The 27183-nt window shown below is 43.1% G+C and overlaps 1 protein-coding gene across 3 annotated transcripts in view; it reads right to left on the reverse strand.

Annotated features, from left to right (window-relative positions):
- Positions 1-27183, reverse strand: part of LOC138566695 (cytochrome P450 2C20-like) — a 454294-nt gene that overhangs the window by 179402 nt on the left and 247709 nt on the right. For all 3 annotated transcript variants that reach the window (XM_069644280.1, XM_069644281.1, XM_069644278.1), the window contains 3 exons: positions 23965-24114; positions 21138-21298; positions 1898-2074 (listed from right to left, as the gene is read on the reverse strand). In XM_069644280.1, the coding sequence (XP_069500381.1) occupies positions 1898-2074; positions 21138-21298; positions 23965-24114 (488 nt within the window). The remainder of the gene's footprint in view (positions 1-1897; positions 2075-21137; positions 21299-23964; positions 24115-27183) is intronic.

Consider the following 27183-nt stretch of genomic DNA (forward strand, 5'->3'; position numbering starts at 1 on the left):
CTGAGCGCCTGGGGACCTATTCCGTTGGTGACAGTTCATGGTATAAATACTTTTAACATTTAACATAGATGCATAGAGCCATGTGGACCTGCTGGAACCTGGCTGATTTGACCATTTACCTCCCTCTCCTTCTGTTCTCTGGTTTCCTGCCTCATTCTTCCTACCACCTCTGTTTTTCTATCTCATCTAGAAGCTCCTCTCCAAACCATTTTTGCCATGTTCTGGAAATTCTTTCACTTATCAGCCCCAGTTCTCCTTCCATCTCCTTCAAATATGTATTAACCTTCTGGCATCTTTCATCAAAGTCCTAGTATCTTAAGACACTCCTTCTACTGTTGCCACCAATCTCCCTTAACTTGCCATCATTAATTATCTGACATCATCCACCAACCTCCTTCTCAACCTGTCCAGATGGCTGTTTCAATTCTTTACCAATCAACTACTTAATCAACACCATATTCTTTCTAAATCTTTTGCAACCTGTTCTGTAAAGTCACCAACCTCCTCCTCAGTATTTTCAATCTCTCCAATACTTTCTTCCACATCTTTCAGAACCTTTTCCTCTGTGTCACTAGTGCCCATTACAAGATCCAGATTTCAATACAACTTAAGAATCACATGATGTACACCTTCACCAACCTCATCTTCACTGTGACCCCCACCTCCTCCTCCTGAAAACCACCCCAGTTTCCCATTGATTCCCAACATCTTCCTTGTTGAACCTAGTCTCTAGATTCCATTCCTCTCTTGCCAGGGTTCTTTTCAGGATGATTCCCTCTTGGCATAGACTCATCCAGACCCTGTGGACCTCTATCCACTCCCATTTCTCCCTTTCCAATTTGCACATCTCATCCTGGGACTCTATCAATGTCCCTCCTCTCCTGGTGTGGCTTCCGCCAACCCCCTCGGCAACTATCCATCCACAGTTCTCCATTGTGTGGCCTAACCAAGTCTCTTGGACATCTGATCCCACCTTCTCTTTGCACTCTCTGAGCTTTCCACTCACCTCCAAATGTTTCTCTCCCGTTCCAATTCCTCTTCATAATTCCAATGCCACTCTCCAAACCCTGACCTCCTTCCTCCCTTTAACACTCACCATGATTGACTGGTGGTCACTGAAATGTATAGTGCTCTCATTCCCTGCATGGACTGGATATTGGATGAGTGCTTGTAACTGTGTTCTGTAAATGGGGCATTGCTGGTATCGGCTATTGCCTCTCTCCTGCTGATGTCCTATCTGATACTGCACTGGTCACCTGGCTACCCTCCTGCACCTACCTGCACTTTTGGACACCTGCTGTCTGCACTAACCCTTGCACCTGCCACCTGCTGGCTGCACTTCTTGTTATTGTTTTGATCCCATGTACAGCACTGCCCCCTCCCCTTTCCCCTGGGGGGGAGAAGAGAGAGAGAGAAAGTGAGAGAGAGAGAGAGAGAGAGAGAGAGGGAGAGAGAGAGAGAGAGAGAGAGAGGGTTTGTGTACTTTGTTTAAATGGAAACGTTTGATTTTATACCTTGCAACTTTGAGTCTGCCTAAAGAGATCTTGAGGGTCTCTCAATTCTTAGAGGGGTTATAGCCAATTTTCTTGTGATTTTCCCTAGCCTTGGGATGAGGGACAGGGGAGGATAACCAGGGAATTCTCAACATTTCGCTCATGGGCCAATCACCTGTTTGCATTTGGTGTTGAACTGTCCTGAGTGGCTACCTTCCGAGCGAATAGGCTCCGAAGCTATGTTTATTCTCAGTAGAGGGGCGCTCACATTATTGGCAAATACATTATTATGTTTCGACTTACGTCACATTTCCCAAGTTTGCTAAAAAGAGGCACAGTATCTCCTGCAATGTTGCTTTGCACAGAATGTCCAGAGAAGCCGCATATACAATAGGTTTCATTACCTTCTCCTTTTTTGCCAGGAAGCAGTCTATATAGTCACGGGGAGACTCGTAGTCGATGGTTTTCTTGTGCCAATCTATCTTTTCTTGGACAAAGTACCTGACGGACAGGGTTTCTTCAAGTATCCGGTGATGAGGTCCTGGCAGAAAGTCCATGATTTTAGGAATGGAATTATACAGCTGAAGAAGAAAAAAAATCGACGTGTAAATGCATCAATTTGAAAGGAGGCAAAGGAGAGAGATAAAGAGAGGTGCAGAGAAAGAGAGAGTGAAAGGGAAACATACAGGTTCCTAACGGTTTAAAAACATAAGGGAGATAAAAAGTTTCAGGGTGAGAAAAAGAGAAAACACAGAAAAGTGGAATAAGGAATCTAACCAGGTTACTGAATAGGATATTTCTGTTCACCCTTTCCTCCAGGCGTTGGAGGAAATGGACACCAAAATGTAATATGAAAGTCAAGATAGGAAGCACATTAAATCTTATTTGTATCCATTAAAATGTACCTATAGCTAAAGGTCGAAGGATCTGTCAGAAAACAAATATAGCCGACAGGCCTGAGCATCCGCAAATTGTTTTCATTGACCTGGAACCCATTGGGCACTGAAAGGAAAATATTATGTTACACTTCCCAGGTTACAGCAGCAATAATAACCTACATTTTGTGGCCCTTCTTGATGAGCAATTAATTCATGTCAGAGCCTCTCTGTTCATTATAACGTGAGTTTACTATTGATGACTCATTGGGCCTCATTACGAGTGCAGCGGTAAGGGGTTAACGGCACCGGTAAGGATGCCGGTGCCGTTAACCCCTTAGCGCCGCATTCCGAGATCCCTTAGCGGGTCCCACAAAGGCCGGCTGGTTTTACCGGCCGCCCTTAGCGGGAGCCGCTAAGGAAACAGGGAGCTAATAACGGGCCCGCTATTTGCGGGCCCGTTATTAGCTCCTTCCCCATTCCTCAGTGGGGGCGGGGGGAGCTCTCTGTTTCTTTTGATCAATGGAAAAGAATAACTTTGGAAAAAATGGTGCTTTTAATAGTAGCCAACGGCCAGATTCTGGAATTTCTATGAAGGCTGCCCACTATGCCCGCACCCGATGCAAAGTCGAAGATCATTTGGATTTGCTGCAAAAGGAGGTTGAAGAACTCGGGCGCTAGGTGCTACACAGCGGGTCCCTTGGACGCAATGAAATCAGGCAGTCTACTCCCTGCTATTTTTTGGTTCCGATGAAGTCAGGGGGTCGGAGGCCCTTGTTGGACCCCAGATTTCTCAGCAAACACCTCAGTCACAGTTGTTTCATATGGTCACTTTGTAAAAGGTTTTGAGCCAAATTCAGAGTGGAGATTTCACCTCATCCTTTGACATGGACGATGCCTACTTTAAAAGACCCATTCATCCAAAACACTGAAGATACCTACCTTAAGGGTGGCAGGCAACATTATTAACTGGAAGTGCTCCTGTTAGGCCTGAAGGGGTGGCTCGTCTCAGAAGGGAAGGCCTCCATGCCTACCTCATCTGCATGATTTGCTGATTCAGACAACAACATTTGATCTAGGCCTGCAGGACACGCAGAGTGCAGAGATGTGCCTGACATAGTTAGCCCTCACTATCAGTTTCAGAATGTCATCCAGACTTCCAGCAAGGAGCACTATGTTCTTGGGGAAAACCCTGGATACCACAACCTTAGTGGCGAGACCTTCAGAGGACTGAATTCAGAGTGTAGTGTCCAAGATACAAATAAGAGTACCAAGGCCTGAACATTTAAGTCTCTCTTAGGTATGTTGACAGTGTGTATTCCTCTAGTCAAGAATTGCAGGTTTTTAAATGTGCCAACAGAAGGAGACTCTGGGGTTGAGGTGGCATCAAGTTACTGAGAAATGGGTTGACACAGTTCATCACACTGGCACCTTCAACAGGAGCCTTCTTTGGTGGTGGAATGAGAGCAATCTGAGAAGGACAGTTGCAGTGATGACGGATGGCTCCAGGGAGAGCTGGGGAGAACACTGAGGGGCCCTCCACACCAAGGGATTATGGTCCGCAACAGAGGAAAAAATTACAAATAAATGTGTTGACGCTCGGAGCCGTGTTTTGGGTGCTAAACTCATTCTTACCTAATATGAAAGGGAAAATGGTGAGACATTTCATGGGCAACAGAACAACACTACTTTACATCCAGAAAGAAGGATGAACGAACTCAAATATCAGTGGCTGATTTTCTAAGCAAGCAGAGAAATGCAGTCCTGCCATGTGTGGTAGTGGAATCAAGATGAGGTGGCTTACATATTCAAAGCCTGGGAAAGGCAGAAAAATTGGGTTGTTCTGTAAACCAGAGAAAACTCCAAGTGCGATTGGTTTGCCAGCAGTTTTCCACAATCAAACAGTCTGGAGGATGCATGCACTATTCAATTGGGCAAGTTCTACTATGCATTTCCATCACTTCTACTACTTCCCATGGTCCTGCACACAAAATGACGGCAGCCATGCAAACCAAGTCTCACTGCACTGGCGTGAGTGAGGTTGTACTGGTATTTGATCTGTTTTCTCTTTCCCAGATGCAGCCCATTGTGCTCTGGCCAACCTTCGACCTAATGTCCTGACACTTCATGCACAAAGCCTGTATTCTAAATCCCTAGAATTTGGGCCCATAAGCATGCCCCAAGACTGCTGGGATATACGTTATATGTTCTCCATCAAATGCTACAATAAGACATGGAAAAGGGTCCGTATCTAGTGCTGAGGCCAATACATTGATCCTCTCTTCTTTCAACCTCGTTAGATTCTCCCATACCTGCTGGATCTGGACAAGGGAGGCTTACTCTTCCCATCCACCAAGGTACATTTAGCAGACATTTCTCAATACACTCAGAAACCGGACTCATCATTTTGGTGCTCCCATGACTACTAAAGGAATTCATGAAGGGCCTCTCCCGGAACTTTCTAGGAGATCGGTATCTTGTGAGAACTAATGGGGGTCCTATCCAAATTGATGAGCCAACCATTTGAACCTATGCATACAGTGGATAGTAAGATTGTTCCTTGGAAAGCAGAATCCCCTCTGTGCATGAAGTATATCTGACATTCCAGGAGGATAGTGTTCTCCTCCAGATAGACCCTAAATTCATACTAAATGTCCTTCCTCATTTCAATTTCACTAAGCCTCTAATGCCACTGGCCTTCTTCAATACCCCTTGAAAACCAGCAGTAAGATCACTGGATCTGTTGTATGCTAGGAGAACTCTGAAGTACTACATGGACCACACCACATTTTTTCACCTCTCCGCTCAGCTAATGGTACTGGCAAATAAGTTTCAAAAGCCCTCATCACCAGATGGTTGTCAGCCTGTATCACCTTTTGTCATGGAAAGGCTAGAAGACCACTATCTGGCAAGCTGACTCCATATTCTACAAAGGCCATGCCATACATAACTACTGTTTTAATGATGATGCCCTTGAGAATACCTTCACAAGGTTTTACAACATCAATAGAAAGATGGCGGAGGAGTTCTGAATCAGACAGAAGGTCTTACACAACTGGTTTGTTTGTGGTGAATCTTCCTGTTTAATGTATTTATTTACTGCTTAGTAATCTATCCAACAGTAGCTGAATCTAGTAGTGACCCAATGCTTGAGAAGGAACACCTTTCTTACCTGTAACTTCATTCTCCACCATATAGATTCATATTGTGCCCACCCGCCAACTTCATTTGAGGCACATAATCGGACGTTGACCCTGCATTACAATACTCTGAACGTGGCCTCCTGCGGTAGTTATAAAGGAGGGAGTGGGCATTGACTGGGGGTAAATGGCCCAAAATGCGTATGATAAAACACTAAAGTGAGTACAATTTCTTGTTATATAGAATTGGAATTGCTTTCATAATGACTGCCTACTACTTACTCCATTGGCTCTGCTGTTCTTGCTTATATTCAATTTTAACTGCTGAACCTCAGATATTTGAATCGTACTTGTCGAGAGACAGATGAATACGTCATTCATAACCTCGCCCCTCCCCCGCCTCCGTACCGTAGAAATGAGAGGAGTACGTCATTTACTGTGTCAGTGCCTTCCCCACCTAAATAGCGCAAACACAAGAGATGTTACTAAGACAACCCTACCAACCTTATCCTGGAACTATCAATCAAGAGATGAATATGCAAACTCAAGATGAACTGAACATGGTGTAACTAAAGATGACGAGAACAAGTGACATCAATGCCAAACTGATACACAGAGACACACTAGACATGAAGCAAATATGCACTCACCATGAAGAAATACAGACATTAGGTCAAAGGTGCATTTAGAAATAATGAATGTTAGCTGAATTCAATAGACACTAGAAACATATCATAATCAGTGTATGTGTTGAAACGCAAGATGAACGATACAAGTAAATAGTGCGCTTAAGGTAGAAATGTAGTGGTAACGTGTAGCCATATTTTATCAAATGGACAGCGAAACCACGTTAGAGTGAATGGAGACAGTGGTTACACGGCTCTCTTCTGTGGTTACTGCAGAAATAAGAGGTCTGGATAGCTCTAAATAACAGAAGCTAATAATTCCCAAGTTCAAGGCACATTTCTCTAAGATTAAGTAAAGAACAGACAACCTTTGAGGGCCAGGTGCAGGCTAATTAAAAGCTTATTATTGCATGAAGAATAGCTCGACCAAGTCTCCAGTGGCCAGAGAGAGTAATGGCACTCATAATAAGAGCTAAAATCCTAATAAAAGCTGAGCAGAATAATTAAAAACATGGTCTCCTCACAAGTCACTCGGAATTTGAGAACAGCACCCATTCATTAGCAGGAGACACAGATATGCGCCTGCCTTAACTCCCCCAAAGTTCTCAGAGAAAGAGGTGCCAGGCAAGGCCAAGTTCAAAGCTAGACGTGTTGGCTTGAAGCCTAGGACATCATGGATGGTGTCTTATATAATAGAAAATCAGCTTCTTAATGTCACTCACCCTACTACTATTTTTGCTCATGTGCCGATGGCCTGCCAAGTATCCAGGGTTGGTAAAGCTAATGCCAACCAATCAATGCTCACCAATGATGCTGTCTTACAATTGTTCCAGTAGCCAATAAAGCATTATTACGATGATGTCTTTCTTACTTTTTTCATTTTAAGGATGACCAATGAAGAAACTAACACCTACACATACTTTATGTAGACCAATCCCCTAAACAATCCCAAATCCCTGTGGGGTTGCATAACCAAGATTGTAATGAAAAGTCAGTTGTGATGTATTTCTTGCTTTTAAACTATTGTCATGCTTGAGAATCACAAGAGCATGGAGTCCTTGGTGTTTATTGCTGCCCTTGTTTTATACCGACTATTAATAAAACAAGCCTGGACTCTTCCGTTATTGGGTGTGGGATTTCCCAACCTGTCTGTTCTGCTTAGGACTGTGGATTTCCAGTCCATCCATACATATTGTTTTACGCAAACTGCTTTTTACTTTTACTTATTTTATAGGCACATTGACATATGCTTTTAGATTTGTGATTTTACCGTACTTGCACTGTGTTCTTCTGCTTTAAAGATTAACCACTGCCTTTTAGGAACAGACCTTTGTTCTGTGTCTACTACTGTTGCCATAAATCGTCCCTAGTCCTCTTTCCCACCCTATTTCTACCAGGCATAAACAAGGGCCGTGCCTGCAGAGGCACACATTCAAAAGCATGCTTAATGCAAGCCTGCCTGCACCCATTCGCGTGGAGTACGCAGGGCGATACGTTATTATGCAAGCAGCTTTATTTACACAGTAGCAAAGATACCGATTTTATCAAAACTAATTTCTTCTCAGATTACATTTTGAAACCAGACACTGTCCAGGAGTTAAAACTATGTTACGTATACCATTTATGTCTGAAAAATCTTGAAGCAACAATTTTTTTCAAACGACGCCAATAAAAGGGAAGATGATCACAGAAGATAATGGAATAACTGTTCAATTCTAGATCAGCAGTAAACGAAAGATTTTTAGTTCACAATCTAATACTAGAGCAGAATCTAGATCTACGATTGTTAACAGAAGCCTGGACACAGGAAGATAACCCTCTTATCCTTGCTGACCTGACCCCAAATTAATACAAATACTTATCCAAATCTCGTAATAGGAAACATGGTGGCAGACTACCAATAATAAATAATTAAACTGGAAAATAGTTCACACTACTTCCACTTTCAGAAATACTGACCTTCTATGTGAAATTGGAAACTAGGCAAAACATCACTTTTTGTCCCAAAATCTAAATTCATTGACAATCTAGCTGAAGCCCTTACAGGGGAATTTATATCCAATGATAAAATGTTTCTTCTAAGAGACTGCAATATTGGACTGAATCCAGAACTGACACATCAACATTACATTTGTTCTACACGATTTAGGTCTCACAGCTTGTGTATTCACATAGCGAATCACACGTTAGTTCAGATTGTGTCCTGGACAGAGGACCTTCAAGCTGGATTCCCAATCAAACTCACACGGGCAGATCATTATGGCAACCCATTCACTATTCCTTACATCATTAAAGAAAGACATCTCCCAACATAAATTAGGGTTTAGTTGCAAGGGCTTGCCACTGTACTACCAAAGACTCTGTCTCACATCTTATTTCAGATACGGCTTCCAAGGTCTATGCTCTCATGAATCCTGCAGAATCTTCACAGAAACCCTGTCTAGAGTCTCCTCCCAGGTGGCCAGGGGAAGGAAGCCGCTACCTGATCCGAACCCTGGGGTGGTTATAGCCAGGTGGAAAACCTGGGAGGGGAATGCCGCCAAGCGAACAGGATCATTCCGTTAGGAGGGATGCAGTATTTGTCTTCTATTTCTATGGTATCAGAATATTTAATGGCTTGTTGTTCGAGTCAGACTTCCCTTCACAAAGAGACCCACATTGAGGGTAGGGAAAACACTTGTGATTACCAGAGAAATTATATATGTGAGAATCAGAATATTAACATTCATTCGTCTGATGAACATCATTCTTCCTTAAATCTAAATCAACCATTAAACCATCTAAAAACTTTCCCAAAGGATTTATTCACTAAGCAACGTAAATCCAATAAAGTTGATGTTTCTAATTATGATGGAAGAGGTAATCAGAACATTGGGGACTTCAAGTCCCACAATGCCCTGAGTGCTGGGAAGAGGGACTCGGAGGCACTTAACTGCAGTATGCAGTCTAGTGGTTCTAATGAACCTCACTCGAGCGGGAATTTAGAATATATAAGGCCATCTCAGGTGCAGGCCATTAGAACAAGAGTTGCAGAGACCACCAGTTGCATTTGCAATGGAAGAAGAAGGGAGCCGCCGGAGCCGCCGCTATTTGTAAAGGGGATGTTGGTCCTGAGAGGATCTCCAAGGTTAATAACCTGAATTACAGAGGTCACACAGCAGGAAGCAGCATTGTGACAGGCTTTTCCCATGGAGAGAGAGGCTCTCCTATTTGCATGCTGTGTCCCGGTCGCTGACGAGCACTGGCATACACTTGGAGTGAGAAAAGCACCTTTGCTGTTGTGCAAGTGCCGTGGGAACCTAGAAGCAGCCTACCATGCAGGCGGAGGAACAAGAAGCAGAACAAGCAGTGGCAGCAGGTCACACAGGCGTGTGTGCAGAAGCCAGTGAGTTTACCATTGTTTGGTAACCCCGATACGCTCCGTACGTGACTGCTGACCACTGACTGTTATTTTGAATACCAAACTAATATAAAGAAGTCATCTTGGCGAAATAGGACCTTTGTAAGGAGCCAAGAAGAGAAAGATTACAATCATTGTTATGAAACCCAACATCATTGCCAAAGTAAAACAGGGGCAATACTGAAGCAAGCTAATTATAACCACCAGTGCCAAAGTAAAGAAGTGGCAATACTGAAGCAAGCTAATTCTAACCGCCATAGCAAAAGTAAAGAGGGGCCAATACTTCACAGACCATATAAACCATGTTTGTTAAAGAACAAGAGAACATTGTGGCAGGAAGATTGTAACTATTGTTGCCAAAATATGAAAGAGACAATAGTTAAGCAAAACATCAACAAACATTGCCTAAGCCAAAGAGAAGCAGGTGTAAGAAATAAACATTGTCAGCAGTTAATTGATATAAATGTGGGAAAACCAGTGGTTGAAATGTACACAAAGAAGTAGTGGAAATATGTTCCCTCCTGGGCTGCCTCTGCTTCTCCACAACCCCCATCACCATGCCCCTTCCCATGCACAATCCAAAATCCCAAACAAACGCACCTGCTGTTAAAGGGGATGTTCAGTGCATTGCACTGAAGTGCAAGTTTCAATTTCTTCCTACACTTTTATTTTAAAACTAAACGGTTTCTTTTGAAAACGAAAGAATGGGGACAGTGAAATGTAATTTTAAAAAGTAGAGGAGTACCCCTCCCAACCACTCCTGCCCACTTCGCCACTGGGCAAAACAGAAGTGGCAGGAGAGAGGCCGTCCTGGTATAGAGTAACCAGGAGGAGAGGCGTGGAACCTGCTTTGCCTGTAGGAAAAACAAGAGTGGAACAAACAGCAGCAATGTGTAACATGTTTTTTTGAAAGAAGTTGTGAATGTCGATGTTGTTGAAAGTTAAAGACTTTTCTAAAGGATTGAAGTAGACCTCACCACAGAGTACTTGTAGTAGTGTTAGTAGCTTTTGTCCTAGCAGGCGAGTATACCAGGGTAGGGACTTTTTAGTGGTAGTCCTGGCAGGTTAGTGGACCAGGAAGAAATAATTGAAGTACTGCATTGTTGTTGAAAGATATGAGAAGAAGAAGGCGTGTCAAAGCCACTAAAGTGTTTCATGATCTTTTGTGGAATCATCCTGACAAAGCTTTGCTGTTGATACTGAACAATTTTGAAATAGTTTTCTGTCATAAGAAGAAGATGGCGTGGAGAGATTCTGTTGTTTTCCTTTAGTTTATTTTGATAGGCAGGGAACATCCTTGTTAGGTTAGGGATAGTGAGGCGTTTATCAAACTCTTATGAGTGAAATAAAATGGCTTCTTCTGATAAACCTTTACCAAGTTGTCAGCCTTACATTTCTGACCCCTCACAATGCCCTTGATCATAACCCAAACCTTGATGAACCTCTGGAAAGACGTTATGCTGCTTTTTTGAGAATTAATTAATACATTGGCTCCACAAAGGCAGACTAAAAACAGACACTTACAGAAACCAACCAGGAAACACATCAGAACTAATTTTACTCAGAAGTAAGGTAGGAAACTTAGAAAGGGAATGGCATTGCACCAATGAGACAGAATCTGTGAGAGTGTGTAAACATCATCAATGGGTATAAAAAAAAATGCTAAAAGCAAAGAGAGTGGTAAGAGAATTGTTCAAGGAAACAGACACGACTGCATATATCCCAAAACAAGAATTTGGCGATTTAGCCACCCATTATTCTAATAAAATGTGACATTAAGGATGCTCAGACACTTGCCAAAAACAGTAATCTATACTAGCTGAAACGACACTTCCCATCATTAGTATCGACATCTTTAAGAACATTGATAATACACAATGGAATGCCACATGGTCAGGGTCGCCATGAGACCCTGTACCTATGGGCCTCATTGCGAGAATCAGTGTTACAGCCGTGTGTAATAGCAGAATTTACAGTTGTATTACAACCTGGCGGGTGCGCGCACACCACACTGGCGGTAACGGTAATTCCAGTGGAATTACCACAGAAAATCGAACATGTGCCAATAATCAGCGGAACTACTCTTACCACCCATTCATAAAGTGGAAATTCCTCTGGCAGAATTACAGCTGGCAGGATTACCGCCAGCGGAAATCCGTCATTGCGAGAAAAGGAAGCACAGCGGCAGCCATTTTGAAAAACGCAATCCACTGAAATCACCATTAAGGGATTACCATCCAAGCCTACAACACACCCCAACATGTCCTCAGGCAAAGCAAAGGGCAGGTGACAGAAATGCGTCAAAGAAATCCAAAATACAATGAGCGGGAGCTCTCTGTGCTGGCCTAGAAGGTGGTGGCCAATGCTGATGAGCTATATGTGCCACGCCACAGAAGATGTCCCCCCCGGTGCAAAACTGCCATATGGACCGGGATAAGGGACAAGGACAAGGTGGCCGGAAACCACCCATGGGACATGGATGAAATATGGAATACGGTAGTGGTGGAACGACCTGAGGAGCAGGGTGCGGATGCTCGTCAACATCCACTGCAAGGACACTGCGGCCACAGTCAGAGGCAATGTGACCCCACTACAACTCACACCATGCAAGGAGAAGGTCAAAAGCATCCTCCAACTGAAGGGGCATGAGAGCGTGGGCACTGCAGATCCAGAAGCCAGCTGACACGAAGATCCTGGTGAGTACATGAGTAAGTGGATCATATCCCACATGCACATGCACATCCCACATGCACACCAACTACAATGAAATGGCAACAGACACACCTGCAGTCACCCAGCCAATGCAAGAACAACAAATGGAATACCTTGGTACAGTACAATAATGGGCATGTTAGGTGTGGACCCCATCTAAGACACCATTAGCAAGGACGTGGCCCACATGTAGGACATACACAACAAACATGGCACCGTAAGCCCCATGGACATTTAGCCATTTACAAGGTATGCCGCAGCCATCTTGTGGAAACATGTCCAACTCCCTTGTAATAGAACATTTGCCGCACACTGCACAAATGGCATACATCCAAAAGGTGCAGATGTTATGGTGAAACACCCACAAAACACTACAAAGCACTAGTGGGAAGGCCTCAGTAAAGAGTGCATCACAATGAAAGTCACACAAACACTACCATGGCTAGCAGGGCATACTTCATGTGACAGGAGAACAGGAAAAGCGTGGAACAATGTACCAACACTACATTGGCACACATTCCCTTTCACAGTCACCAAGTACATGCCAACATGGCCCAGGCAAGGCACATATACCCAACATGTGAGGGACATACAGCAACATGATGTCACTGATTCCATCAAGCTGCCTGTCACATGAAGCAGGCCACCCTGGGTAGTGTGTCACTGTGACCCCACTGTACATTGCATACACTGCATGTGAGCACGCCCTACAATCAACCAACATGTCCAATTGATGCACTGTTTACTGTCTCCCGACAGGCATGCAAGAAACCCAGGACCCCATGGAGGACATCAGTGGGACCGGCACACATGGAGAACCAAGTGCAGGGAATGTAGCAAGGCATGCCACACCCATGGAGGACATTCCCCAGAAGACGACCTCCAGGGCCCAAGTACAATGGCCATGCAGCTCGCACCTCTGGGGATACAGGCACACAGCCACAGTCGTGCCAGTGGAACGGCAATTCACCATAGCCACCGGCACCACACCCGCTGTTACAGCGGCACCTGACATTTTTACCACTTACCACCATACTTGTAATGTGGCCCTATATTCTCTTTTTACGGATCAAGTGCTTCGGGTATTCGAGTCTCCCCTCTCCCTGGGCACTTTGCCAGATAACTGTGCTCCATGATAACACCTTTGTTAAAAAAAAAAAAACAATGGAACCCACTGACCTAAATAACTACCATTAAATATCTCAGCTCCCCTTTCTGACTAAACAAATAGAAAAAATGGAAGTTAGACAGTTTCAAGAGTTTGTAGAAAATTCAAACATTCTGGACAATGCCAAAATGGGTTTCAGACCACTAACAAGCACCAAATTAGTCTCCAATTAGGTCTTAGACCACCTGAGAGAGTCAATGGACAATGGCAGGACGAGTGCCCTAATACTATTAGAGCTTTCTACGGCTTCCTACACCGTTGACCATCAAATACTAATTGACAGACTGACCTCCTTTGGCTTTACATGGACGGTCCTGTGATGGATTATGTCCTTTCCCTCTAACCATTCCCAACAAGTTAGTATGGGCCCTTTTATATCTCAAGTCCATCCACTGAAATGCGACGTTCCACAGGGTTCATCTCTCTCTTCGGTTCTCTTTAATGTTTACCTTCGACCATTAATGGTTCTCCTACACCCAAACTAGGTATCTTTCTTTTATTATGCAGATGTTACACAAATTGTGGTGGATTTCTCAGGGGATGATATGACTACATCTGAAAATATAAAACTTTGTCTGGTCTCCATTAAAGAATGTATGAACACTAATTACTTAAAAATCATTATCATCAAAACAGAAATACTGCTGGTAAACTAAACAATGAATAAGTGGACAAACCTATGTCGGCCAACCTCCTTTCATATGAGTCCAAACCCCAAACATTGTCAAGAACCCGGGTCTCTACTCTGACAAGGAGCTCATCCTAAAGAATAAAATGTCCTCAGTGGCCAAAACTTGTTTCATGATATTAAGTAAAATCAGACACATCCTACAGTTCCTCTCTTTTTCTCATTGGGTAACAGTAATAAATTCTATTATTTCTACATGACTGGATCATGGAAATGGCTGTTACCACGGGCTACCAAAATATGCCACCACACATTTCCAAAGAGTACAAAACTCAGGCGAAAGTTTAATAATGATGATCAGGAAATATGATTATATCAGCCCACCATTACGATCTCTGCACTGGTTGTCGATAGAGAAACGGATCATATTTAAAAGTATATGCATTGTCTGCAAAAGTCTCCATCATCTGACTGCCACTGCATTGATATCTAAATTAGTCTTATATAGACTTTGCAGCCCTCTTAGATCTGCCCTGGATAAGAAACATATTATCCTGAAGTGTAGGAAAGAGGACAGGGTGGACGCACTTTCTTGGTGCAGGCATCCAGAATCTAACACTCGCCCAGCCTTCATTCACAATATGTCCAACCTTCATTTAGGAAACTGCTCAAAACCTATCTGTTTGAGTAAACCCCTAGTGAACCGGGTGAGTATATGCAGATAAAACTTCATCAACACCTTCGGGTATCCTGCTCTGCTTTATAAAACTCATATAACATAACACAACATAACCATCTACCAGGGGTCCCTGCCTGACAACTGGGATTGCTCAAGAGCATGTGAATCAATGAAAGATCCCAGTGCTCGAGAACCGTAGTTACAGTTAAGTAACATTTTGTGCTCAAGTACTTTTAAGACATTTTTAGAATTTGCAAAAAGATTTTCCAAAGAAAACAATGGGGGTCATTACGAGTTAGCACCATGGCTGCCTCCAAACGCATGTCCGGGTTCTCAGAATGGGGATTTACCGGGTCATTCCAACCTTGGAGGACCCGGTAGGTCCCCATTCTGAAAACCATTCCCCATTCCCATTCGAGCCCCTTCCATCCCTGGTGGAATGTGCCAATCTTGCTTGTCTAACTGACAAGCAAGATTGCGATTAGACCCTTCATCTGCTGTCGCCTCAGTAAGATTTCAGCTCCAACTCGCAGAGTCCTAGCATCTATCTACATTCCTCGCGATTCATACCACTGCTTTTAAACTCCACCCCCTGCACAGCAAATCGCTCACCTCCAGCCATATGTCCTACCCTCTATTTTTTCGATCTCAAGCATATTTTCACAGCATTGCTCTTTACACAAATGCTATCTCATTCTTCCTCCAGTAATGCTGATCTGGGTGGGCCAGGTTTTTTGATCAGGGAGGCCCAATTTCCACTAGGTGTGGGTCCTCGAGTACCCTACACAAAGTGCTGGCATTGAACAAGATTTCTCTGATCCATGATGCAGAATAAAATATGTTTTCAGATCTGTAAAACACCATTCGCATCCTTCAATTGGTTTAGTCTGTTAGACTGCTTTGAAAGTTGAAGAAGATTGGATTCAAACCCAGGTTGTTAGGACCAGGGGTGACAAATTTACCCGCAAGACTACTTGAATGTCTGATAACGATGATTGTTAGCATTACACTCACAGGCAGATATAAGGCAAAGGGCTTCTTGGGCAAGACTGACAGAAGGCCCTTGGTTGGCAGGGTATGTTGTGGGTGGAGCCTAGGGTGGGAATAGTTAATGGCTGTCAAAAGTGCCATAAATGTTCAATGTTCTTTAAGTCATCTTTTCCACTATTTGTGTTGTGTATTAAGGGGTTTGGCTTTGTCTGGGCAGTCTGATCAGTTCACCAGGTTTTGCTGACAAAGTGATTTACCCACGATCCCTCAATTTGGTCAAGTTAGAAATCTGCTCTCCCCTTTCAAAGTTCTCTGTCTCCTCTCCCACCCTCTCCTTTCTTTCCTTCCTTAAACTGCCTCACTACTTTGATCATGCATTCACTACTCACTTCATCTTCCATACGCTCCCCCTTCTCCATAAGGAAAACGGTTCCATGTAATTTCGACTAAATACATTACTTTGCTGTAATTTACTTCATGGTAAATACTTTGAATTTTGACTTTGATTTTTTTTGCGGGGGGGGGTTACCCTCAAACCCCCTCTTCCCCTTCATGGCATCTCCTTTTGATCTCACCAGACACCCAAAGAAAGCATGACTATGTCAGAGGGGATGCACAGATTCCACATTCAGTTGTAAGGACAAACAGGAAGTTTCTACACCCAAGTTCTTACAATTGCAATGTAGATCCTTACTTCTTTATGTAAGAACCTCACAGTACCAGCATGAATAAGACATAGAGGCTGATGCACATCTGGGATACCCCCTTGATGGCTAAAGGGCCTCATCAGGAGGTTTGTAGTATCCTGGCGCTAATTGCGCCGATACCACCAACACAATTAGCGTTACTGCTACTTGGTCCGGGTCAATTTGAGCCAGATCACGAGTAGCGACATAGCTTTAATTCCCCGTTCCCCATTGGTTCTTTTGGACCCAATGGGGCTAGGGGCACTATTAGCGCTGGTGCAAATTGCGCTGGTGCTAATAGCGCCGAAAATGCCCTCTCTGCCGGCGCATTCACCTCCAGCTTGAAGCTGGAGGTGAATGCATCCTGTTACGGCCAAACTCGAAATTGAGGGAGCCCTTAAATGCAATGGTAATACATTACCACCGCATTTAAGGGCTACGGCCAAACTCGTGATGAGGCCCAAATGAGTCTTACCACTATCTGTTTTGTGGCCTAGTTGTGAGCTGTTTTAGGCTTTTGCTGTTTCTAGCTATCTTCCTGTTTTATAGAAGGCCCTTGCCTTGTCTGGTTTACTCAGTGGCAACCCACTGGTCTGCATCTATGTGCTCCATGTCAATGACTCTGTAGTCAGCAAGATGCTAACACACATTTGTTGGTGAGCATCCAAAAGGCACTCCAACATGAGGTGACTGTAAAGTCCATCAAAGTAAATAGCTTGTTCCCATATATTCATCCACTCAAGCTCCACATCACTCTTCTAAATCAGCTTTCCCTAACGTACATTTACTTTCTTCAGCAACATCAGAAAGCCATGCACATACCATGTCAGTTTTTTTTAAACTTTCGTACAGTAGCTTTTTTCATGTTGTATTATTTCTTTCTTTGTCATTTAACTCATTCATTTCGACTCTGAAGTATGTAACTGAGTAAGCCTATAGCTTTACCATTTACATCTCCTTGTGCTCAGTGCATACCCTATCAAACAAGACTAACCAGATATAAATGTTGGAATCAACTGTTTGAAAACATTTCTCTAAAAGAAACTTTCTGTAGTCCATGAACTCCCAAACCTTTTGCATTTATTTCTGTATCCTGACCTGACTTTTACAGTGGCGCACAGTCTTCAGCTGCACTTCAATAGCCTTTCACTCATTGTTATGGTGAAAATAACACATCCTTCAGGTTTTCAGTACTGAGAAACGTTGTTTCTCTTACTCTTTCGAATTTGTTGCCTTGATGGTAACATTTTATCATTGCTTAAAGTACCTCACAGTACTGCGCAATGGGGCCATTGTGTTTTTCAGCCCTAGACACCATCTAAGGCATGTTTGGCGGTTGTGTAATGTGCCTTGCAACAAACTTTTGGCAGCCGCAGTTTTTTCTCACAAATGGGTCACATTTTAGCGAGCCATGCTATCTTTCCCACGTTTGGCCCAAGACTGTGGCTAGTGTCCAAGATGGCCGTGCCATGAGATCTTTTGTCGGTCCCTTTGGCCATTTTGTCTTTTGGCCTTCCCCCTGCCTTTCCTGGGTACGGACATCCTTATTTGGGCATGCAGTTGCCCACAAAAGCCGCTTCTTTCTCGGGTTCCTGCAGGTCACGTGTGTGGGTACCCAGGAAGTGGGCTGGGACTGTCTGGTCCCAATCCACACTACTGGTGCCAGGGTGTCTGGTGTTCACGAGAACACAAGAACCTCAGTGGTCCCATATTGGACCACTACTGGGATGCATGCATGGAACATATCTTCCCATTGGTGGGCCTGGTGCGAGCACTCACCTGACTGTGGATATGAGGAGAGGTCCTGCATTAATTCCAGCAGATCAGCAACAGATTCCAAATGGATCTGACAAAGATACCAGGCATCCTGAGGAGCCAATCAGAACAAAGGACGATCATGAAGATGCATTGAAGAGGGCTGGCACCCGAATCCCGTTGTTGTCCTGGTCGAGCCCTGCTTTGTACTTGATCTCAGAAAAGCTGTGAAGGTGCTTCAAACCCTTGGAGTGGTGGGACCAATCCTTCATGAGGACTCCTTTTAACCCTGAAAGTAAGCCTGTTCAGAAGTGTCGCTGGGCCATCCAGTGGGCTATCCAGCTGAATCCTTGGTTGCCATAATGGAGTGTCAGCATTTCATCATGCCAGCACCTTTGGGCCGCAAGATAGGAGACTGCATCAAACCACGAGAGTAGGGCTCCCTTGCATCACTGTGCAACAGTGTCGGTTGCTGAAGGTGGTTTTCCTGCATTCCTTCCAGTACCCTGGGGCATGCTGTATTGATGTTTTTTTGTTCTTCATTCAAATCACAAGAAGCAGCTCCTGTCCCATACCGGACCTGTATCTGGGCCAAAACCGAGCTAAGGGCGGTGAGTAGTGAAACCACTTACCAGTGACCCTTTGTGCACAGAAGGTTAATTTTGACCTTCTCTTGGCTTGGGTAGTATTCGCTCCCCAAAGCCCTCAGAATGTCAGGAACAGCCTTGTTCGCCATAGCATACCCTATCCTGACTCTTGGAACCTGTTTCACCCCTTCAGAACCACCCCTAACTTTTTCCTGAATCCTAAGAAGTACTTTGAGGACTTTACACACGACCGCACACTTTTCCGTCCTCATTGAGCACCAGGCTCCATACAGCTTAGGGCTGGACTTACAAAGTTAGGGTTGCCATCTCTGAACACTCTCTCTGCTATATACATCGTTCACCCTTTGTTCCTTACAGGTATTGGCGGATTATTGACTTTACCGAACTGACAATAGTGACTGTTTATTTTACAGAGTGTGTTGCTTGTGTGGTGTTTTGCTATAACATTTCATTATTTGTATGTGTTGTTATTGGGTCTATAATTAATAAAATATTTTTGTATACTACTGTCTAGTTGTAATTCATGGTGTTTCACTGTGTGTGCTCATTGGAGACCCCTGATGACCCTAATTTCTCCTGAGATTTAGCCTTGATTGCTCTTCAAGCTACCATGCATTTGTCTGCTATCTTCCCAGGAGTGCCCCCTGTTCATCTAACAAGGGTGGTCTCCTAAACATCTGTCCACCAGACCAGAGTTTAGAAATCCATTCAAACATTGACCATTCTAACACAAGGGAATGAATGCCCATTTTTTGTTGTTTTCCAGACGTGTTTCAACTTGGAACTAGGTGCTATTAAACTTATTGTGGCTAAATCCTCGTTCATTAATTCCAATGGTTGAATTACTGTTGATTTTGGGTTCTACATTTTGTGTCGGTAATTCCTCCAAAGAAATCAGCGTCATAGGGATTAGCCACATTGTTTGGGTACTCAAAAGTTAGCGGTACAGTAAAAGCTGTAGTAATTCTGTTACCGTTTACTTTTTCCATTACCCCCAAACTCACAAAGAGGCCCATCTGGCAATTTGTCTCACACTGGTTACTGGTCGGGCGCCCCCTCCCTCCCGGAGCATGGAGATTGAACCTCATTATGTCAAAAAAAGGTTGTCTCCAACCAACTGAGAATACACTGCCAGCGGTCTGAGGAGACTCGCCCAAGTAAACATGGTGCCTTGGTGCACACTAACCCTTAGAGTCTCTCAGTGATGCACAACAGTATTATTGACTCTGCTGAGGGCTTGGATCCAGACTGATCAGGGACAAATCAAGTAAACCAGCCAGGGAAAATAAAAAAAACACTGCCTCACACCAAAAGTGCAGAGGGATCTCTCAATATTAAAGGTGGCATCCCATGTCCACCCCCCCCACCCCCTACAAAGTCTTGGCTCGTCAAAGCACCAAATAATACACTGCAGCTGGGGTTCCACATAGTCCAAAACATATGATAATGGTATCCACTGAAATTTAATAAATGTAAATGTACTTTCTCCATCCTGGATATTCTGAAAAAACATTTGGATTGTACTATTCTGTGAATAAACTCATTATTCCAGCCCCAATGCATCAAGGGAATGAAGCTGCCACTTTCGATTTAGTTTTGGATGGGCAGTTAAGGTTGTGTATCCCTCAGCAGGGCTCTGGCCTCAACTGTGATCTTTCATGAACTGTACCAAAACAAGTGTCGGTCATAATAAGCAACTGCCTTGTAAAGGAGAACATTCATTGGGCCTATAGAGTCAGTTGCACTAATTGCCTCTATAGAGAAGGTGGTCCACTGAAACCCAAGAGTGACGTTCAGTAAGTGTTACTACATATGAAGGTGTATCACTGGCCACAGAGACTCTCTCTCTCTCTCTCTCTCTCTCTTTCTCTCTCTCTCTCTATGTCTCTCCCTCTCTCTCTCACACAGTTCCTCACACTTTCTTCTCCCTCGATCTTTCTCTCTTCTCTCCCTCTCTCCCTTCTTTCTTCTCATGCCTCACTCCCTCATTCTCTTAATGCTATTTTATTCTTCATCTGTCACCCTCTTGTTCCATCTCTATCTCTTGCCTTCTCAGTATCTCAATGTCTCACCCTCTTACTCCCACTTTCTCTCGCTCTCCATCACCTCTTACTCCCCTTTCCCTCATTTTTTATCTATCCCTTTACAGGTCACTCGTATTCTACATGCCTCTCGTTCTCTCTTCTCATCACTCTCTTTCGTTACCTTCCTAAATGCCTTGTCCTGCCCATCCAAACAGTAGAGGAGTGGCACTCAGGCCCCTTGGTTACCATAAAAGATTATCTATCAACAAGAGATAAAACAACTAGAAAAGTAAAAATAAATACATGTTTTAAAAACACAGCTCCAGCCTTTGGAGTTCTGAATCTCTCCATACCTGACCAATGAAGGATCGGATGAATATAAAATACTGATCAATAGTATGCAGGATATGCAGGAATGCCTTGTCGCTGTAGTCAAAGCGCTCCCCAAACATAACCAAGCAGATCATGTTGGCGGCCGCACTCTGAAGGGACATCATTGGATCAAATGCTTCTCCTGCAAGGGTAACAAAAACATGAACAGAAGGTTATTTCTGACACTGCTAGCAAAGAAGGAGAGCATTTCTAAACGTGTCAAGAGTAGGCATCGCTGGACAGAGTAGGCAGTTCCATTTGCATCGGATATGCCATGTAAAATTGGGAATTGTTTAACAAACTTTAAATTACTGTCCAACTGGTACGATTGGGGGGGGTGTAACAATTAAACGTTGTTATACATCATATCTTAAGGGGCAGGGTTTCAAAATTCCTGCTTAGTAGAATTGCATTAGGGAGACCAGACTCAGAGGGCTGTCCATCAAATGACATTTAAGTAGATTCCTGGGGGTTTTCCCATCAAAAAGGCATATAAATGGTATGCAAGCCTTCTTTAAATAGACTGGCAAGCTGACCGATTGACCGATTGAGAATCTGGCATGTTAACTGTCCTGATGGGGTGTAGCTGAGGAAGCAGTCTGAAGATCCTGTCACACTTCGACAGGCCCCATCTATTGACATGGAATGTCGTGCTAAATTCAGAGGCAGACATTCAATACGTTGACTCGCTGGTTATTAGCTACTTGAATTGAAAATGCTGTAACCTTCTATTTAGCTTTCGCTATTGCCAATGTATTCCATTCTGAAATTGCATTCTAGCATAACATGTTTGAATTTGAATACTCTGACGTATTATCCTTACATTACATATTTACATAGTGGCTTGCATTATTGCTTTCATTTGGTGCATTTATGAAATAGTGTGTAGCATTGGTTATCATTGTTCATTGTGCATACCTTTCGGTTTTTGCAAAGAAAGTATGACTCTTTAGCTATTTTTGCATTACACGATTGCATTTCTCCATCTTTGAGTGAAAGATACATAGTTTTGGTTTAGTTCACCTTTGGACAGGTAGCAAACAGCATTTTGCAGGTATTCTGGTGACTGCGTTTGGTATCGTTTGGTATCGTTTGATTTTGGAATTTTAAAGAGAAATTGTGCCTTGCCCATTGGGGGCATCATGAATGGAGCCGTTATTGGTTGTTGATGATTTGAAAAGGGTTCTACTTTCAGCACATGCTCATAATAGAAACGTCAACTGTCAACTATACCCTGTGAAGGGATTAAGATTTGTTTAATTTCTACTTAAAGTAGTGAGCTGAGAGATTAGTATTTTTATTTTAAAAAATGTATTAATACAAATTAGTAGTCACTGCATTAATTTGACTCCATACAGTGATGTAGACAAGGTAGGGCCTGAGCGGGCAAGCCCCACTCAAAAACTGTAAATGCCCACTAAGCAGCACTGTGTGGGCATTTACAGAGGTTAACGTCACTGCGGTGGGCCCAGCTACATTAGCTTCAAGCCACACTTGTTAGACAATCCTGGCTACGACTCTCAGACTCCATATTAATTTTGTAAAACGTTATGCCAATATGCTATGCCATTCAGTCTGATTACTGTGTTGCTCTGCTCATGCACATGTACATGCCCATGTATTTATGAGGTATCACTTTATGGGGCCTGTTACACACTGCCAGGCCTACGTCAGGGTGAATCAATGTGCTTATGTGGTGGGCAAAGGAGGGGTGCTTACAATTGAGTTCCATGAGGTAATCCTAACAGTCCACGAACCCACATTTCTCCACATCTCTTTATCATATGTAACTGTATTGCAGGCACAGAAGGGGGTGTGCACTTAGACATGGCAGAGACGGCTAACCAGCTTCTAATTCACAGCCCTGTGATACTTGTGGCATTTGTAAGGTGCTAGGTTCCTCCTGCTTAGTCACAGGTGGGCAATCCCCCCATAGGAACCCGCATGTTATAGCTAGCCAGCCAAATCCAAGGGAAAACGTGACACAACACTGTGCATGGCACATTTGACAATGGAATTTCAATGTTTTCTCTCCTTTGTTACCCACTCTTACTTTCACATGCACAGAATGGCCCTTTAATATGTGTTATCGGATGGATTTTGGATAGTGCCTAAACTACTAGAAAGATCCAATGACATTATCACGATAGTTTTTCATTTTTAATTCCTAAATCCACACAAGAATCGAGAACATTCGCAATCTGTTTGATGATACTTAACCCTGTCTCCCCCCCAGTTTGGAAGGGGGGTCACTTTATAACAAACTGTCTACTTTGAGTGATTACTTTGAAGCTGCATCAAGTCAGATGTGTGCATTGCTTAATTATTGCCAATGTCAATGAATGTCTCCCTATTCTATAAATGTTGTTGTATGCCCGTCTAACCTATAGGATTCTCTCTCAACATCCTTGCATTTGTTAGATGGGTATTTCTTGTACTGCTGTCCCATAATTGACACGCCTTCCTTGCTATCATATTCTAAGAGGTTGCAGAATACCCTTTGCCTGTGTCTTGCTGCCTCTCTCTTAGTTCTTCAAGGCTTCTCTTTATGATGTGCCTTAGATGTAGGGTCCTCTCTTCACCACCTTCTCTCTTTCATAGAGTTTACTGGGAACCTCTGCCTTCTTTGTTCCTGCCCTCATCCCTTCAATCAGTCTTGCAACAGCTCAATGCACTTAGTATATTGATGGAACCTGCAGCAAGCCTATTGGTATTAATAATATCTGTTATCCTTGAAATCATTTCAATCACATTGTAATGTTACTTTAAGAAACAGGTGTCTGGAATCAGTGACAGAGGAACAATGACCTTGTGTGTCTTTTATGGCCTTGAGCAGGTGACGGGCTTCCTCTTGGACCCTCTCCTCCATAGACCTCTTCCCCATCCCAAAGTTACGCAGTGTGGTGATGGCAAATCTGCGCAGCACCTGCCATTCCGGTCCATTGCTATTAATGACACCTGCAACAATCAGAAGAACAGCAAACATTTGACTTTATGGATAGTCCTTCCAAATGCAATAACACTGTCAAGAGGTGTGAGTGATGCCATGCACAGTTGTCCCATTTTCTGGGAAGACATCCGCGTTTCAATCTCATCATGACATCCACAATCCACGCAATATCGAGATAGTCCTTTCTGGATCACTTACTACTTAGGAATCAATGTCCAATTGATCTGTGAAGCTGGAGTGTGAAAGGACAACTTAATGAATAAAACAGTGGCTTTGGGTCTGAGGGTACATGCACAATACTTACAATGACACAGCCAGGACAACTCTGCTTCCCATTACCTAGCTCAGATGAGGTAGAGATCAGACAGTGCACGCTCTTTGGGCTATGTTTTCTGACCAGTGCCAAAAATTGGCCCCCAGGAAATGCCACCCAGAGAAGACTGCACCGCAAGAGGAAGGATGGCGGAGCCCATGTTGTACAGCGCAGGCAAGTGGACGTTGGGTTGAGGGGTTGGTGGAGAAAGGGGAAGAGGTTGAGGCCGGGATGGGGAGGGATAGACGGGAGCATAACATATAGGGTTAGGGCAGAGTAGGGAGCAAGAAATCAAGTAGTAGAAGATGCAGAGGGGAGGTATAGAATGAATTGAAAACAAAGGGGTGGGTGTCGCCTGGCATGACGGTTCTGGTGTTGGGGCCCCCTTAATGGAGCTGTATTCCCACCCATAAAAAAGTGGTCTTTTGGAGGAGTGTTCTCCAATGGGCAGGCACATGACATAAATCAGGTCAGACGTGTATCTGAATCAAGTCAGTCCTTTGCACATAGCCGAAGATCATTATACAGTTCCATGTGATTACATCCTTGAAAAAGAGGGCATTGTCACAGAACAACTGATATTATTGTGGTACAGAGAACACGAACATTAGATGCCAGGGTAGGGTGGTATCAAATAATTTGTATACTACAGATAAGGCTCAGGTTTAGGAGACACCATTTACTACCCCAACAAATATAAAGGCATTAGGCTGTGTGGGAGCAGATTTGTTTGTTTAATTATTTTCATGTTAGGTTTTTGTTCCATTATTGTCACGTGATTATTCTGGTTTCAATGCATACAATATTTCTGTGCATATGTGACAAGACTGTTCTTTTTAGCCCATATACATGGACTATATCAGGTGGAGTGATCCTGTTGAACATATTGTCATTTTCTGTGGCTACCTGTTCTCTTGTGTTCATTCAAAATATGTGATCAGAACTTGAGAGTTTTTAAAAAGACCTTTGTGCAAATAACCCCTCTGCAGTCACATGATGTGGAATGGTTCAGACTGCGGACTTGAGGATGGAAATTATAGCCAGTTGTAGAAAGGAAAGATGGCAATTTTGGTCATCATTCGGTAGAAGGACCAGGTAAGGTGATTTATGTATAAGAGACATCTGAGTCAACAACAGACTCACCTACCCATCTTTATGAAAAAGACAGTGGAAGGAGGTCTCCTTCCTAACTATAATAGTTAACTTTAATTTCTGAGAGACTCTTGGATAGTATTGGTGTGTCAAAGGCCATGACCAATAAAGGTGGAGGTCTGGCGAGTGGGTCAAGTTGCTGTTGCGGATTTACTCTGGAAGAGGGAACATGTTGCTCTTTTGAATGGCTTTCAAGACAATAAGGCTGTCTCTGACTCTACTGCTATCTGAGAATATTTTGTGAATTGGTTTCTTTGACAATTGGCTGCAATCCACTGTACACTATCTTTTGTCACCTTACTCACTGCTTTTATCCTTTACTTTTGTACTCATGTTGGAAGAATGCTATTAAAAAGGATGATACAATTCAAAGGGGGGTGGTAACTATTACAGACAAATTTGGACTACAAAAGAGGAAGTATAGTTATAATGAGTGAGCTAAAATATGAATTTGAACAATACAAGTGTCAAAGTAAGAAAATACCAGCGTCAGGGTGGTATGGTATGGTCTGGTAAAGATATGAGGGAGACTAGGAAAAGATCAACACCGACTCAGAGCTCCCTCATTGGATTACCCTAGTCAACAAATAAATGATTAGAGATTAAAATAATAATACAATATGAAAATGAAATGAAGTCAAAAAAGAAAAAAACAGAAGCTTAAGCAGAGGGAACTGCTATGTTTGGTCTGCTTTAAAAAATACATTGAAATAATCCTGGACTATAATAGCAGAATGCTTAGTAGAAAAAAAAGGCAAGTACTGGATCCCCCAATCCAGAAAACAAATAGGATAACATATGTGGGGAAAAGATATCTTGATGATCTAGATAAAGAGAAATCATGGACAATTTGTTAGGAAAGGGCTGACCTAAATGTATGTAACAAAAATACCCTTGCCTGGAATCAGGCCAGTGTAGAGCTGGCTATTAAACCTGAAATCATTCCAGAGTGCTAGACCCAGGTGTACTTTTTGCATATTATTAAAGACACGCATGACATTGTGGTCTGGGATTCTGGTTCCTATAATTGATATTGTCAACTACTCACATTCTTAGCTCCTGGAAGGAGAGCTTTTGTTGCCTTTCTACAAAAAAGGAGTAACATGATAACAGAGAATTATCAAATAACTGCAGGAAGGATATGGTTGGTGTGAAGCACTAGCTAAAATTATGTTAGAACTAAGCCAGATAGCTCAAATATCCTATTGTGCATCACTTATCTCAGAACTTTCCCAAAGGGCAAAACTCAAGCTTATTCTGCTGCTTTGAAGATGTATCTGCTGATTTGTAATTTAGCTACTGCATTTGATTTCAGTAATCAGAATAATTTAAGGCCGATCCTTGCAGTATGTGCACTTCATACACACTCTCAATATTATATATGTCATATTATATATGTCCCTTATAGTGAAACATCTGAGAAAGGGTCACTCAGGTAGAAGGGCAAACATACAAAATAAGTACAGACTATTCGGGGCCTAAAAGAAGGTTGCATTCTGCCAACTTTACTATTAATTTCTATATGGAAGACGTGGCGTTAACAATAAAATAAGGAAGCCTTTTCCCATCGAAACTGGGGTCGAAGCATGTTGAAATTCAGACATATGTAAAC

Source organism: Ambystoma mexicanum, chromosome 2p, assembly GCF_040938575.1.
Source record: "Ambystoma mexicanum isolate Mex_15411 chromosome 2p, UKY_AmexF1_1, whole genome shotgun sequence".
NCBI classification, from domain to species: Eukaryota; Metazoa; Chordata; class Amphibia; order Caudata; family Ambystomatidae; genus Ambystoma; species Ambystoma mexicanum.